Source organism: Mustelus asterias, chromosome 2 (assembly GCF_964213995.1).
Source record: "Mustelus asterias chromosome 2, sMusAst1.hap1.1, whole genome shotgun sequence".
In the NCBI taxonomy this organism is placed as follows: domain Eukaryota; kingdom Metazoa; phylum Chordata; class Chondrichthyes; order Carcharhiniformes; family Triakidae; genus Mustelus; species Mustelus asterias.
In genome coordinates this window covers 153,578,113-153,595,814 of record NC_135802.1, presented here as the reverse complement: position 1 = coordinate 153,595,814, position 17,702 = coordinate 153,578,113, and the positions used below count along the sequence as shown (strand labels likewise).

Sequence of the window (17,702 nt, the reverse complement as noted above, 5' to 3'; positions counted from 1 at the left end):
ATAAACTTTTTCTTGAAACCAGGATAATAATCCAGGGCATATGTACCACAATGTACCAAAATCACAAATGGAAGGGTAGAGTGTGGTGGAAATAATTTTTTGAGGTGTGTCTATTTCAATGCCAGGAGTATTGTGGGGAAGGCAGATGAGCTGAAGGCGTGGATAGACACATGGAAATATGACATTATAGCCATTAGTGAAACTTGGTTACAGGAGGGGCAGGACTGGCAGCTCAATGTTCCAGGGTTCCAATGTTTCAGGCGGGATAGAGGCAGAGGGATAAAAGGTGGGGGGGTGGCATTGTTGGTCAGGGAAAATGTTACAGCGGTACTCAGGCAGGATAGATTAGGGAGCTTGTCTACAGAGGCCCTATGGGTGGAGCTGAGAAACAGGAAAGGTATGACCACATTAATGGGCTTGTATTATAGACCACCCAATAGTCAGCGAGAATTGGAGGAGCAAATCAGTGGAGAGATAGCTGACAACTGCAAGAAACACAAAGTTGTGATAGTAGGGGATTTTAATTTTCCACATATAGATTGGGACTCGCATACTGTTAAAGGTTTAGACGGGGTAGAGTTTGTAAAATGTGTTCAGGAGAATTTTCTACATCAGTATATAGAGGTGACAACTAGAGAGGATGCGATATTGGATCTCCTATTGGGAAATGAGTTAGGGCAGGTGATGGATGTGAGTGTGAGGGAACACTTTGGATCCAGTGATCATAACGCCATTAGTTTCAACCTGATCGTGGATAAGGATAGATCTGGTCCTCGGGTTGAAGTTCTGAACTGGAAAAAGGCCAAATTTGATGAAATGAGAAGGGATCTGGGAAGTGTGGATTGGCACAGGCTGTTCTCTGGTAAGGATGTAAATGGAAAGTGGGAGGCCTTCAAAGGAGAAATTTTGAGAGTGCAGAGTTTGTATGTTCCTGTCAGGATTAAAGGCAAAGTAAATAGGAATAAGGAACCTTGGTTCTCGAGGGAGATTGTAACACTGATTAAGAGGAAGAGAGAGTTGTATGAAACGTACAGGCAGCAAGGAACACATCAGATGCTCGAGGAGTATAAAAAGTGCAAGAAGCTACTTAAGAGGAAAATCAGGAGGGCTAAAAGAAGACATGAGGTTGCTTTGGCAGACAGAGTGAAGGAAAATCCAAAGAGCTTCTATAGGTATGTTAGGAGCAAAAGGATAGTGAGGGATAAAATTGGTCCTCTTGAAGACCAGAGTGGTAGACTGTGTATGGAACCAAAAGAGATGGGGGATATACTAAATGGCTTTTTTGCATCCATATTTACTGAGGAAAAGGGCATGGAGTCTACGGAAATAGGGCAAACTGGTAGGGAGGCCATGGAACCTTTACAGATTAAAGGGGAGGAGGTGCTCGCTGTCTTGAGGCAAATCAGAGTGGATAAATCCCCAGGACCGGACAGGGTATTCCCACGGACCTTGAGGGAAGCTAGTGTTGAACTTGTAGGGGCCCTGGCAGACATATTTAAAATGTCAGTATTCACGGGGGAGGTGCCGGATGATTGGAGGGTGGCTCATGTTGTTCCGTTGTTTAAAAAAGGTTCCAAAAGAAATCCGGGAAATTATCGGCCAGTAAGTTTGACATCGGTGGTGGGCAAGTTATTGGAAGGTGTGATAAGGGATAGGATCTACAAATATTTGGATAGACAGGGACTTAGCCGATTCCCGGCTTGGGTCACTGTCTGTGTGGAGTTTGCACATTCTCCTCGTGTCTGCGTGGGTTTCCTCCGGGTGCTCCGGTTTCCTCCCACAGTCCAAAGATGTGCGGGTTAGGTTGATTGGCCATGCTAAAATTGCCCCTTAGTGTCCTGAGATGCGTAGGTTAGAGGGTTTAGTGGGTAAAATATGTAGGGATATGGGGGTAGGGCCTGGGTGGGATTGTGGTCGGTGCAGACTCGATGGGCCGAATGGCCTCTTTCTGTACTGTAGGGTTTCTATGATTGGATGATTTATTAGGGAGAGTCAACATGGCTTTGTGCATGGTAGGTCATGTTTGACCAATCTATTAGAATTTTTCGAGGAGGTTACCAGGAAAGTGGATGAAGGGAAGGCGGTGGATGTTGTCTACCTGGATTTCAGCAAGGCCTTTGACAAGGTCCCTCATGGGAGGTTAGTTAGGAAGGTTCAGTCGCTAGGTATACATGGGGAGGTAGTAAATTGGATAAGACACTGGCTCAATGGAAGGAGCCAGAGAGTGGTTGTGGAGGATTGCTTCTCTGAGTGGAGGCCTGTGACTAGTGGTGTGCCGCAGGGATCGGTGTTGGGTCCATTGTTGTTTGTCATCTATATCAATGATCTGGATGATAATGTGGTCAATTGGATCAGCAAGTTTGCTGATGATACAAAGATTGGAGGTGTAGTGGACAGTGAGGAAGGTTTTCAAAGCTTGCAGAGGGATTTGAACCAACTAGAAAAATGGGCTGAAAAATGGCAAATGGAATTTAACGCAGACAAGTGTGAGATATTGCACTTTGGAAGGACAAACCAAAGAAGAACGTACAGGGTAAATGGTAGGACTCTGAAGAGTGCAGTTGAACAGAAGGATCTGGGAATACAGGTACAGAATTCCCTAAAAGTGACGTCACAGGTGGATAGGGTCGTAAAGAGTGCCTTTGGTACATTGGCCTTTATAAATCGGAGTATCGAGTATAAAAGTTGGAGTGTTATGGTAAGGTTATATAAGGCATTGGTGAGGCCGAATTTGGAGTATTGTGTACAGTTTTGGTCACCTAGTTACAGGAAGGATGTAAATAAGATTGAATGAGTGCAGAGAAGGTTCACAAGGATGTTGCCGGGACTTAAGAAGCTGAGTCACAGAGAGAGATTGAATAGGTTGGGACTTTATTCCCTGGAGCGTAGAAGATTGAGGGGAGATTTGATAGAGGTGTATAAGATTTTGATGGGTATAGATAGAGTGAATGCAAGCAGGCTTTTTCCGCTGAGGCTAGGGGAGAAAAAAACCAGAGGGCATGGGTTAAGGGTGAAAGGAGAAAAGTTTAAAGGGAATATTAGGGGGGCTTCTTCACGCAGAGAGTGGTGGGAGTGTGGAATGAGCTGCCGGATAAAGTGGTAAATGCGGGGTCACTTTTAACATTTAAGAAAAACTTGGACGGGTTCATGAATGAGAGGGGTGTGGAGGGATATGGTCCAAGTGCAGGTCAGTGGGACTAGGCATAAAATGGTTCGGCACAGACAAGAAGGGCCAAAAGGCCTGTTTCTGAGCTGTAATTTTCTATGGTTCTAATGACACTTTGCTCACTTCTTTGGTGTTTTTGATAAGTAATCAACCAATATGTTATAAGGTAATGGTTTCATTTGAAAACCATAGTTTTTCCATAAAGCATTTTACTCACAGTGATGGGACGTTTGGAAACGTTGGCTCCGATGAGGTAGCAAGAAGCTGGTTTCCGAATTCCAAAGAACAATCATTATCATCGATTTCATTGAGCTCTTCATCTGTGATGATATCAAAAGTTGCATCATCTGGCTTTTGGAAACTTTCTGCAAGTGGAATTATTCAGACTCACAAAGGGAACAGATAAAACTCAGTACTGTCACAGATTATTAAAAGCATAAGAAAATCAGAGATAAGAGAAACTACATTAACCCATCAAACCTATCTGCTTGAATAAACCTCTGAAGGAGTAATTTATTCCCTAAAGACGAAATGGAAAAGGATGGTGTTACCTACGCGGCAACAAACTGTCAGCACTTAGGCATATTAAGACAGTCATACCAAAATGAACTGGCTTAGCAGCTTCAATAGTGAAGTAAACCCCAATGAAAGCACAGGTTGATTAGACTTGCATCTTTCCAACATTTTTGTACGAACTTAAAAGATAGATACTGATTGAGCCAGACATGAAAAGACAAACAGTTCATACAGCCTTTCAGAGGCAACAATTTGTAATTAGTTGGTTGAACTGTGTCAGCCACAACAATGGGAACTGGATTCGGGAAGATTGACAGCATTGTTGATCATCACCTCTGGGCGCCAGAGGAAAAATTCTTTTTGCTCTATTATCAGCAGACTATTATTAATAATAATCACCAAAGATATTAATTAATTAGAATTCCAAACACCTCAATTAGTTCATCCCTTAATCTTACATACTCCAGGGATTGCAAGCCTGGTCTATGCAACCTGTGAACACTTTTAAGTCCAGATATCATTCTGGTAAATCAGCATTGCACACTCTCCCAGCCCTGTATATCTTTCCTGAGGTTTGGCACCTAAAATTGAACCCATATTTTCAGGTGAGGTCCTAGCAAGAATACGTACAACGGAAGCATTAATGGCATTGCTTTTAGCCTTTTTAATTACTCTAGTGCTAGTAATTTTGGGTGCATGCCTCTGTAAATCCTTTTGCTCCTCTATAGTTATTTTCTCATGATTAAGAACATATTGTAATTCGTCTTGTTGGTTCAAAATGGTTGACCTCCCACTTTGAAGGACCACAGGCAGGTGGGTGAGGTAACTTGGCATGGGACCATGAATAGGAGTGTGTGGGGTGAGGGGTGGAGGGCCTTTTTATTTTTATTTTAGCTAGAACAAAGTTTCACAATACTGAATAATGCCTTTTAAACACCCCCCCCCCCCCCCCCCCCCCCCGATACCCAGAAACTCCTGTAGCTGCCTCCAAACATTTTCCCAGATCAGCTGGCCTAACTCTAGCCTGCACTTTCTCCTGGCAATGAAGATTCCCCTTTGTGAGCACATTCCCCCAAGCCACGTTAGGCCGAACTGTGATTTTGTCTGACTCCCAAACCCGCCTCAGTGATGAAAATCCAGACCATAATACAGGATGACATTTCAGCACAGTGCTGAGGGAGTGCAGTGATATTGAAGGTGGTGCCTTGCATTTGGATGTTGCACCTTAGCAGGCCACAGCAGCTGACCTGAACCAGAGATCCACAATTCAAAATTCAGAAGTGCCTGTTTTTGCAAGGTTCCACAAACAGCAATTCTCCAGTTCCGCTGCAGTGAATGGAGTTTTGGCTGAGCGCCAAATTCTCCATTCCCACTGGCAGCAGAGCGGGTACAGACAAGATCGGAGAATCCTGCCCTTTCACTACCCTTCAAGTGAAAACATACTTCCTGACATCGCCTTGAATAATGTTAAAGTGACGTCTCCTTGTTTTGTATTTTCCAACCAGAGGAAATTGGAACTCTCCACATACTCAATCAACTCATTTGATCATCTTAAACAGCTACATTAGATCACCTCTTAATCTCCTGTATTCAAGGAAATATAAGACTAGTTTGTCCAACCTCTTCCTATAACTTAATCCTTTTAGTCCAGGTATCATTCTGGTTGAGGCACAACTGTTGTCTAGGATACCAAGATAACTCTTCTTGGACCTCACCAAAGGATCTTTTATATCCACCTGACAGCTTTAACTTCTTATCAGAACGACAGCACCTAAGACAGTGATGCAATCGCTCAATACTGATGTGTTGACCTAGATTATATGCTCTAATTAATGGAGTGGGGTTTATATGCGTAATTCAATTCATGCGCTACAAAACAATGAATTTTCTTTGCAATTAGTATCTATTAACAATTAGTTGTTGAACTATCATGATTAACTTATGTAATGTATTAGTAAGTGGCACCTGCACTGCAACTAGTACCATGGATATCAGGATAATTTGACTCCAAACTGTATCATTAATTATTACCTGTGTTTCTGCTAGTTGGTCCTTCTGAAACTGATCGTGAGGGAGATTCATCAGGACTGTTTGGAGTACTGGAAGATCCGGGATCATTCAACCTTTGAACCACAGCACTATGATCTGTGCAGCATGCTCTGCAGCAGCGCTCCCGTTTACCATTGTGTTTTGTTGTTACAAAATTATTACAGCAGTAATAGCAGAAGATGCGTCCACAAAGCCTGAAATGAAACAAAACAAGGTGATCGCTATCCAGGTGCAAACAAATTTCTTCAACTCAGGCAGGAGATTAAATTTGGTAAATCTTTTTGCTGACTTTTCAAATGACCTATGTTTCCAACCCATGTTAGCTCGTGCACAAAATACTTCTGGGCTGTAAAGAATCAATGAAATACAAAGGGCTATTATTGAGCACACAAGAAGAAAAAGGTTTGTCAAGAAAAGGGTGGGAACATTTAGAAATAAAAGTGCCAAGTTGGACTTGAAAATGAGGAAATGGTGGAGGTGCTTAGTAAGTAATTGCATCACTTTTTAGAGAATGTGGAAGTAGGGCTGTAGGATTATCTGAAGAGGATGTGGAAGAGTCACTATAGGAGATAAATATTCCAAAGGGAATCAGATTAAAAAGATTGATACATTAAACAAGGGCCTGTTCCAAGACAGTGCTGTTCAGGAAATGAAAATCACTACCAAAAGAGAATTCCACTTATTCCATCTGCTACTTGAACAGCATACAGAATAAAGTCTGAAGTAGCAACTGAGATGAGCAATATTTTTATCCAGGTTAGGATTAATGAGGAATTAACAGCCTTAAAAAGAGTTGTTTAATGATCCTATAATCTGGATTAAGGCAAAATAAAGGATTTTGTTTTGGTCCTTATTTTGATAATTAATGGGAGCTGACAGAAATATGCTTGCATGACTAAGCCAGCATGTTTAAAATGTAATGCACATACCCTGATAAGGGGATTTTAATTTCAGTTGGGGCTATATTTTAATCAGAAACTAAAGATGCTGTGATCAAACTGAATTGCATAATGTAAGCATTTTAATTCTAACAAACACAACCAGGCTCCATGGAGTGCTTTCAATATTTATCTCAATGCAGCATTTCACCCATAAGGCACTAATGGAGAGGTTAATTCTAAATGGCGGCAACTGGCAGGCATTTCTTGTTTGTTTCCTGTAAACAGATGGATTTTAGCATTGGAATGCTCCTGCCTTACAAAATCATTACAGCAGTAATAACAGAAGATGACTGTTCCCCAGTCTGGTCTCTGCTGTTGTTTGTCACTTGGCAGCTGTTGTGGTTTCTGTTCCCTTTCAACTGGTATCATCTGCTCACCAGTCCACAGCCTGCTCTGGGCACCCAAGGAAACCTTCAGGCCCGAGCTTCGTATGTGTCCCAGCGCTTAATACCTGTAAGGAATATTAAGAAGCAAGGGACATGCGAGGAGTGCATGGATGAGGGAAGGGAGAGCAGAAGGGATGCTGGAGGTAGAGGGGAATAGGAGGATGAGAAACAACTGGGGTGAAGAGGGCAGACAATGGGGTTATCCTGGAGAGTTAGGTGAATACTAAAGGGACAAGGGATCATTTTCCCTTGGCAGCGTCAATAAAACATGGGAACAAATCTGTTCTGTCAGACCATGGCTGATCTGTATCTCAACACTTTGCATCAGATCCCTTGATACCCTTACCCTACAAAAAACTTATCAATTTCAGTCTTGAACATTTTAATTTTAATTGACACTACATCCACATCCTTCCAAGAGGGTTACTACCTTTCACGTGAAAGAGTTGTTTGTGATTTTCTTCCCAAATGGCTGAGCTCTGATTTGAAGATTATGCCCCTTTTGATTTGATTTATTATTGTCACATGTATTAACATACAGTGAAAAGTATTGTTTATTGCGTGCTATGCAGACAAAACATACCGTTCATAAAGAAGGAAACGAGGGAGGGGCAGAATGTAGTGTTACAGTCATAGCTAGGGTGCAGAGAAAGATCAACTTAATGCAAGGTAAGTCCACTCAAAAGTCTGACAGCAGCAGGGAAGAAGCTGTTCTTGAGTCGGTTGGTACATGATCTCTGACTTTTTTATCTTTTTCCCAAAGGAAGAAGGTGGAAGAGAGAATGTCCGGGGTGCGTGGGGTCCTTAATTGTGCTGGCTGCTTTGCCGGGGCAGCGGGAAGTGTAGACAGTGTCAATGGATGGGAGGCTGGTTTGCGTGATGGATTGGGCTACATTCACAACCTTTTGTAGTTTCTCGCGGTCTTGGACAGAGCAGGAGCTAAACCAAGCTCTGATAACCAGAAAGAATGCTTTCTATGGTGCATCTGTAAAAGTTGGTGAGAGTCATAGCTGACATGCCAAATTTCCTTTTTGTTCTGGATTCCACCACCAGAGGAAATATCTGTCCCATTATATTCTTTAATCAATTAAGAAAGGACCTCGATTAGATTACCCTTTCTTGTTCTGAACCCATGGGAATACAAGGAAGTTAATGCAATCATTTCTCATAGTTTAATCCGTAAAGCTCTGGTATCCTGTAAAATTGTACTGTACTCCAAAGCCAATACATCTTTCCTGATCGATGATACTCAGAATTAACTGCAGTATTCCAAATGGGATCGGAGCAAATGAAGTACAAGTTCTTCACTTTTCTTTTCTCGAGATAATGATCAACATTTCATGACGTTTTTGATTATTTTTGGTATCTGTTTGTGTGCTAGCCTTTAGTGGTTTGTACGTGGACACCCAAATACATTCACTTCTCTAATTTCTAATTTCTTATCATTAAGAAAATGTCTTTTTAGGCTGTTGGGCAGGATTCACTAGCCTCGGCAGATGACCTGCGGGAATCTCGATACCCTGCTGAAAGGGATGTCAGCCAAAAATCAGGATTCCTGATGGACATCAAGGCAGTCAGGATTCACCCGGCCTGCCCTGCCGGCCCCGATTGCGTTCCTGCCCATAGTGGGCAGCAACCCAATAATTATGCAAACTCGCTAATTGTAATACAATTAGCGGGCTTAACAACCCATCCACCAGTACCCAGTTGTGCACCCAGGCCTCGCAGTGGGAAATGCGCCGGGCAGACTTTGATGTTGGTAATCACTAGCATGGACATAGCGTGCTGGACCGCCTCAGAAAAGAGGGGCATCCTGTCCACATCAATCAAATCACGGTCGTATTAAAGGCTGCCAGCTGACCAGGGGGCATAGAGATAAAAAATGCCCTCTTTTCTGGTCACTTCATAATTTTCACAGTTGACAGAAATGCAGATGTTGATCACAGGGCTGCCTGAAATCACCATGCCAGGAGTGATCAGGTTTTCCAGGGCTAGCAGGGGCAGCCCAGCCATGAAAGCCCCATCCCTGGGGAGAGTGGTGTCAACCCCTTGCTCCAGCCCAAGCCCACCCAACCCCACCTTCCCACTGCCCCCCACTCCCCCCCCCCCTCCCCCACCCCGGAGCCTTGAGAGACCCTTCCTCTACAGCCTGGCAGCGGCAGAGGGGCAAACAGCCACTGGACCTACCTCCTTGATCCCCCCTTGGGGCTCAAAGCATCAGGCCAGGGTGTTATTGTCCAGATGCCAGGGGGGGGGGGCATTGCACTGTTGGCACTGCCAAGGCGTATGGCCTGAAGAGGGGGTCTGAGGAGGAAGGGGGGCATCCTCATGCCTGTGTGGTTCGGGTGGGGAGAGAATGCTCCTCTTTGGTAAGGTTAATTAATTTAGGTAATTAGCATATTGTTATAAGATGCCATTCTCATTAGAACATGTATATTGTCTTTGGGAATAGGTGATAAACTCTGTAGATTTCAGATTGGTGAGCAATACAAGCCCTGCTCCCCTGGTCAGTGTGGTGGGAGGCACCTTTTAATCTTTTTGGTGGGGGGGTTGTCTCCTAGAGCAGATATCAGGACGCCCTTTAGAAATGAACAGTGGGGCTAGCCAGTGGGTTCCCTGAGATGAACTGATTGGCATCTTTCAGGTGGGTGAATCCCACCTGACAGATGCTGCCAGCACCAGCGGGAAACACTCTTGTTTTCCTGCCGGCTTGAGCGCTTCGCCTGAAAATGGGAGAATTCCACCAGTTATGTTTCTTTGCCTTTGCAACTTATTGTTCCCATCTACAGAACTTACTGCCATTTACAAACTTGGATATATAACAAAATAGGCAGGATGGTAATACAGCGATCTAGGATGTTGATTGTTGTCTGATTTGTCAGGCTATTGCTTGATTAATCCACATTTCTGATGTCCCCTATGGCTCCTACCTATTTCCCATCGACATGCTGCCCCTCGGTGACACACTCGAAAAGCACAGCATTAGTTTTCACATGTATGTTGCAATGCCCGGTTCTATCTCATCATCAGTTCTCTAGATTCCTCCGCTGTCTCTAAATGATCAGACTGCTTTTATAATATGCAGTCCTGGATTGGGAGAAATCTCCTCCAATTAAATAGTGGGAAAATTGAAGCTACTGCTTTCAGATCCCTCTCAAAACTCCGTTCCTGGTTACATCCACTTCATCTGTTCCCTGTCATCAGTCTGTGATTAAACCAGCCTGTTTTCAACCTTGGTGTCATATTTGACCCCAAGTTGAGATTCTGATCAGATATTCATTTAGTCACCCAAACTAACAATTTCCATCTCAGTAACTTTGCCTCACTTTGCCCTTCTCAGCTTTGCTGCTGCTGAAGCCCTCAATTCATGCCTTTTTTTGCCTCTAGAATTGACTATTCCACCACACTCCAGGCTAGCTTTCAACATTCTATCATGTATCAACTCACTTAAGAACAGCTTCTTTCCTGCTGCCATCATACTTTTGAATAGACCTATCATATTAAGCTGATCTTTCTCTTCATCCTATCTGTAACTGCAACACTATATTCTGCACCCTCTCCTTTCCTTCTCCCCCATGTATTTTATGAACGGTATGCTTTGTCTGTATAGCGCGCAAGAAACAATACTTTTCACCGTATCCCAATACATGTGACAATAATAAATCAAATCAAAAATCCATAAACTTGAGGTAATCAGAAACTCTGCTGCCTGTGTCTTAACTCGCACTAAGTCCTGTTCACCTGTGCTCACTGGCCAACAGCAATATCTTAATCTGAACATTTCTATCCCTATTGTAATACCTGTCAATGGCCTCACCCCTCTTTATTTCTGTATCATAGAATCTCTACAATACAGAAGGAGGCCATTCAATCCATCAAGTCTGTACCGACCACAATCTCACCCAGGCCCTATTCCCGTAACCCCACACATTTACCCTGCTATTCCCCCTGACACTAGGGTCAATTTAGCATGGCCAATCAACCTAACCCGCACATTCTTGGAGTGTGGGAGGCAACCGGAGCACCTGGTGGAAACCCATGCAGACACAGGGAGAAAGTGCAAACTCTGCACAGGCAGTGACCTGAGGCTGGAATTAAACCCAGGTCCCTGGCATGGGAGGCAGCAGTGCTAACGACTGTGCCACCCCATGTTGTAATCTCCATCAGTTCCAAATCCAAGATTAAAATGCTCTCCCAGCATGAGCACCGGTCCCTAGGGGGGTAGTGAGGAATACTCTGCAATGTAGACTCCACTAGGACAGCCCAATACAACATCTAGGTCATTGCTAATAGGCTCATCTAATATTTTTTCTGATTTTATTTGGTACTGATTGGCTTACTAAATCACTTCAGAGGACAGTCAGAGTCAAGCAATATTTTATGATTGGAGTCACATTGTCTAAGGTGGTAGATGCCATGGAAAATCAATTGGGTTTTTAACGGGCGGCATGTTGGTAGAGTGGTTAGAACTGCTGCCTCACAGCTCCAGGGACCTGGGTTCGATTCCCGGCTTGGGTCACTGTGTGTGTGGAGTTTGCACATTCTCCCAGTGTCTGTATGGGTTTCCTCCGGGTGCTCCGGTTTCCTCCCACAGTCCAAAGATGTGCGGGTTTGGTCATTGGCCACGCTAAATTGCCTTTTAGTGTCCTGGGATATGTAGGTTAGAGGGGTTAGCGGGGTAAATGTGTTGGGCGCAGACTCGATGGGCTCAATGGCCTCCCTTTGCACTGTAGGGTTTCTATGATTAACCAACAGCGCTCATTTTTCTACTGCGAGCCCATGATTTATGAGATTTTCAAATACACTTTCGCAACCTGCTCTATTACATAGAATGTAAAGACCAACAATTATCATTGTTGATCTTATCGGAGATCTTTTGAAGATGCTATACACCATATAAAATTTCAATTATGATTTTAACAATGATTTGCATATGATTAGAATTGCCTGCTCTGGAGCAAGCTCCAAGTTGAGTCTAAATGACATAAGGCAGAATTGTGACTGTCCTCAGTTACAGATGTAGGTATCATTAATTTGTAGGTATTGTAATTTATTTTAACTTGGGTACCATTAATGTGGTGTAACTAATATGGACATTGTAATTTAGTTTATTTTAACCTTGGTATCACTTAAAGTAGCGTCACTATTATGGATGTTGTAATTTGATGTAGGTATCAGTAATGTGGTTAGCACAGATCTGAACCTCATGATTTAACCATTTTGGCAAGGATATCACTGCTGTGTGTAATACCAATGTACAAATCATGAGATAGCTATTTTGATGTGGGTTTTCTTTTGCTTTAGTTACTATAAGATGTGTTATTAACCCAAGTGTCAGGACATCAGTAATGTAGGTGTCATGAATGACTATAGCCCTTAATTGACTTTTAACATAATCTCTACAGATCAGATTTTTCTTGATTTTCGACTTGTAAATAAGCTGCCTATGGTCATCTGGACTATGGTGACTTTACTTTATGTCACAAATGGAGGTGTTCAACATTTTTGCGATTCAGTTATTACAATGTGGGCATCACCTTATCAACAAATTCTGCATCAGTGGTATTGTCATTCTCATGGAAATGTCACTAATTTTGAGAATTTTCAAGTACTTAGAACTTATTTGGAATAACGCGAGATAGATTGGTGCAGGTATCTGTAACGAATATTACTAAGGCAGATAGTGTTGTGGATATCAGTATGGGTATGTAACAACAAATTGGTCAGCACCATTTACTTGGGTATTGTGAGATGCACATTACTGATATGGGTGGCATAGTGGTTAGCACCACTGCCTCACAGCGCCAGGGATCTGGGTTCGATTCCCGGCTTGGTCACTATCTATGCGGAGTCTGCACGTTCTCCTCATGTCTGCGTGGGTTTCCTCCGGGTGCTCCATTTTCCTCCCACAGTCTGAAAGAAGTGCTAGTTAGGTGCATTGGCCGTGCTAAATTCTCCCTCAGTGTACCCAAAAAGGTGCCAGACTGTGGCGACTAGGAGATTTTCACAGTAACTTCATTGCAGTGTTAATGTAAGCTTACTTGTGACACTAATTAATACACTTAAAACTGGTATGATTAAGGTGGGCACTGTTATATGGGGGTACCAATTATTATTAATATTTCAGTAATAGGGTTATTCAACTGAGGAAATGGTGATGCTGTGATTAGTCATATCGGTGTCCTACGTGGTTGCACTGTGACAAAGTTCCCATTGATGTCTACATTGTTATATTGGCACCACTGAAGCAGGAATTGTGATGCGGTTACTAAGATACATTTGCGATGCCCCTGCACATGAATCTCAATAATACAGGTGTCAACCCTGGAGCAATCCTTCACAATCCACTTCTGACATTTCCATTTAGGAGGTGGTGGTGTAATGATAATGTCACTGGACTAGTAATCCAGAGACTCAGGGTAATGGGGTGGCACGGTGGCACAGTGGTTAGCACTGCTGCCTCACAGCACCAAGGACCCGCGTTCGATTCCCGGCTTGGGTCACTGTCTGTGTGGAGTTTGCACATTCTCCCCGTGTCTGTGTGGGTTTCCTCCGGGTGCTCCGGTTTCCTCCCACAGTCCAAAGATGTGTGGGTTAGGTGAATTGGCCATGCTAAATTGCCCCTTAGTGTCAGGGGAACTAGCTAGGGTAAATGCATGGGGTTATGGGGATAGGGCCTGGGTGGGATTGTGGTTGGTGCAGACTCGATGGGCCGAATGGCCTCCTGCACTGTAGGATTCTATGATAATTGACTGCATATTGAAATGGTGCAAATGTTCTCGTGTTCCTATAACCCAGGGAACCGATCGGAGTATAACTCTTGGTCGGGCCACTAGAACCTACCAAAAGTCTAGGGTCATGAAATTCAGTTTGGTCGTGCCTGATTTTTCACCACCACAAGTACTGTTCTGTTTCCCAAATGGCATCCACAAACACTTATGGTGATAGCCGTACTATAGGGTCATTTCAGTGAAGATTTCATTTTGCATACCTATCAGTCTTTTGTAATACCATTGAAATACCATCTAATTGCTCTGCAGCAGATCTTGTGTGTGATCATGCAACCAGGGAACTAGCACCTGTGCTACACTTGCTCATTTCCCTAGTTGCAGGTCACCCAAGCATCGTTTCTCAGCATGTACAGATCTAAGCTATCTTTTAAAGTGCATGCAGTGTCAGTATCTGAGATCGTGGCTGCAGGTGTAAGAGCGAGTGATGGTGTTTCTTCTTCATAACTGCTTTCCTGATCTTCCACAAATTCCTGGCCAAGTTGTAGTTCTTGTGTATCTGAAAGGAGAAAGGCAGATGGTTAAGATTGTGTTGTGGGCAGTGGTGAGGTGAACCAAGAGGTGCATGCTTACAGGATCTGCAGCTTGTACATCAGTAAAAAATCAGAGAAGATGAGGGGGAAGTGAGTTGAGGGGAGGAGGATTAGGTTTCAAGGTACCACCTCTGGTGATTTTAGTCCCACCGTTGGCCATAACTTCAGTCATGGCAAGCATAGTCTCCTTCAAGGGGTTAAGGACATATATCTGTCCCTCATTAGTTCGGTGATGCTGCCTTCAGTTCAGTATCACCTCATCATGCAAGACAGAGGGAAAAATCAGTGAACATGGTGAATGTATTTGGGTGATGTGATTATTATGGTTGAATAGCTGGTAGGATCTGCAACAATAAGATGTAGGCATGAGGTTTCCTGCAGTGCTAACTGTGTGAGGGTGAGGTGAAACTTTGAATATTAGGTATGAGTCTAGATTGATAGAGATTGTTGGTAGGTGAATGATGAGGTGTGGTGCACTGAGCAGTGTGTGAGACTCAAAGTGCAGTTGATTGGTTGGCATTTGATGGTACATTCACTGGCTTTTGCCTCTTGAGGTCATTAAACTTCTTGCGGCACTGCATCTAAGTTCGTGGGGCTAGTCTCCAGGAAACGGTCTTTCATCTATATGGTCCTACTTCCTTCTGAGAGTTGTCTGGAGGGCTTCCTCTGTGGTTAGGTGACATCTCTTCTCCTCCAGCACCAAGGCCTCCAGTGCAGCATCTGAGTCCCATCTCTGCCATGCTCTGGCATTTCCAAGTCAGACTCACTTTCGGAATGACTTCTCAGCCCTTGTTGCAGTCAAAACGCAACTCCCCTTTAAGAAGTGTAGACTGATTTTGAGTAATGCAGATTAGCTTGAACTGATGCCAGCCTTTAAGTATTTTGCACCCCCTGCTTAGGTGTGCAATCATTAAACAGTGCATGTAGTGCTAGGTGCACACTACAATCATTTAAAGGAACAGGCAGCAGTAAGTTTGCCTGCTTCAGAAGCAACGGGTGAGGGTTAATGGCATCACAACCTCCACTGGTGAGGATTATCCAACCGTGTAGCTTACACCTCCAATGCAGTACTCCTTCAGTATGGCACAGAAGTGTCAGCAGGGATTACATGTTCAAGTGCTGAGGTGGATCTTCTGGCTCAGAATGGAGAATGCGGCAGATAATATAGGTATCAATAACAAAGGTAATAAGGGTATCATGAATCAGGATAATATGATAAATGCATTGCCATGTGGGTAGCACAGATTTGGGCAGTGTGATGTGAAAAAAACATTACCATTGTGATTGTAAGTATCACCAACATGGGTACTGGGATACAGATAGTATTGATATGGGCATTTATTACAAAAGCATTATTTACTAATCTGGGTACCACTGATGCGATGTGAATTTTACTGACATTGGCTTTACAAATGAACTGCAGCCAACGTATCACTTGGTACAGAAAGGCTGAGATGATGCAGATTGAATGGGACAAGGCTCCTGTGGAATATAAATAACAGCACAGACTGGTTGAGCTGAAAGGGTTGTTTCTGTTCCAAAAGTATTATATTTTATCTGAAAGTACTATATTATATTGAGTGTATTAGTGATGTGAGTGATGTGTGTAATGTGTAGGTTTGCAATTTAGGTATGATTAACATGGTTAACTGTGCTGCAGGTGTCACCAATACGGTTATCCATAGAAAACAAATGCAATCCTACAAGAAAATAACCAATTACAATTCTAATTAAATAAATGTATATTAAAGGTTATTGCCCACGATTTCCCTCTCATTTAAAACAACAGTGTTACTTGGATATTATAAAACTCTCAAAATACAAGATGTATTTCCTACTAGATTATGCAAAAAGCTGCATTAGATCTCTCAAAAGCATCTGAAAATGTGATGTAAACAAGAGCAGCAGCAAATAATTAACGTGAAATTGCTGAATGGCATTCAGATAAAGAGCTACATAACACAATTAGGAATTATGTCGGCTCCTCAGAAGGCAACTTGAGCTCCATTTTCTACTCACTTATTACAAATGGGTTAACAATCTGGGGGAGACAGTGATATAATGATAAAACCAAAAGAGAAAATGCTGGAAAATCTCAGCAGGTCTGGCAGCGTCTGTAAGGAGAGAAAAGAGCTGACGGTTCGAGTCCAGATGACCCTTTGTCAATTATAATGATGATTGTTGATAATCCAGAGGTCCAGGCTAAGGCTCTGGGGACATGGGCTCATGGCAGCTGGTGGAATTTAAATTCCGCTAACAGATCTAGAAGATAAAGCTAGATTCATTAATAGTGACCTTGAAACCATCACTGATTGTCGTAAAAACCCATCTGGTTCACTAATGTTCTGCAGGAAGGAAATCTGCCATCCTTACCTGGTCTGGCCTACACATGATTCCAGACTCACAGCAATGTGGCTGACTCTTAACTGTCCTCTACAATGACCTAGCAATTAGGGATGGGCAACAAATGTTGGCCTTGCCAGTGGCACCTACATTCCACAAAAGAATAAATAAATAAAATCTAGTATGAAAACGATAGTCGGGTTTTTACACCTGGGCACTTGCTCGTCCACCAACGTGAATGAACAGAAATAATTACAGGTTTGGACGTGAAGGCCAAACATTCCAGTTTTTTTTTTACACTGAGTCACTGAAGGTTCTCAAATTAAATATTACATTTTAAAAACATACCTGCAGTGATGCCGGCGTAACCACCACGTAAACTGACTTTGGCAATCCAGACAGTAGTTAACTTCCCGGTCCCCAAGCCATCGTGCTTCTGAGCGGAGCTTTTGCTCAAATTCCAAAGCATCAGATTTTTGCCAGAGGGCATCCTTATCTCTAAGAAATAAAAGCAAATAAAGTATATTTATAATAGGCGCCGACAGTTGCTGTCACACTACCTGTCATCAGCAGGACACAAACATTGCAACTTCCAGCCAATGCGTAAAGCTGCAAGTCACGCTGGAGTAAGGAACTAACGACCACCAATTTGCTAAAACACACTTCAGTGAGGCATGAAAACTCACAGAAGAACACAGTGTCACGATAAAAACCAAACGGCAAGGTAAGCCCATTGATGAGGAATATCCAAGTAACAGGGAGAGACATCTTCAACTCTCACATAGATCACGGAAGCAGAGCAGATGGGGAGTGGACAAAGAGAAGTAAAGTGTATCAGAAGGCAGCAATAAGTGCCAGAAACACAGGCAACAACTTAAACTCCGAATCAACAAAGGTTGCCTAAATCAACAGAGCCTACCACTCCTCAAAATGTGGCCAGAATGAGATCTAGAAGAACTGTCAAGCTCCCAGGCTGACTA

General features: G+C 43.1%; 1 protein-coding gene across 5 annotated transcripts in view; it reads right to left on the bottom strand.

Annotated features, from left to right (window-relative positions):
- Nucleotides 1-17,702, bottom strand: part of fyco1a (FYVE and coiled-coil domain autophagy adaptor 1a) — a 159,202-nt gene that overhangs the window by 102,166 nt on the left and 39,334 nt on the right. For all 5 annotated transcript variants that reach the window (XM_078198816.1, XM_078198814.1, XM_078198813.1 and 2 more), the window contains 3 exons: nucleotides 17,071-17,220; nucleotides 5,714-5,925; nucleotides 3,384-3,531 (listed from right to left, as the gene is read on the bottom strand). In XM_078198816.1, coding sequence (XP_078054942.1) covers nucleotides 3,384-3,531; nucleotides 5,714-5,925; nucleotides 17,071-17,220 — 510 coding nt within the window. The remainder of the gene's footprint in view (nucleotides 1-3,383; nucleotides 3,532-5,713; nucleotides 5,926-17,070; nucleotides 17,221-17,702) is intronic.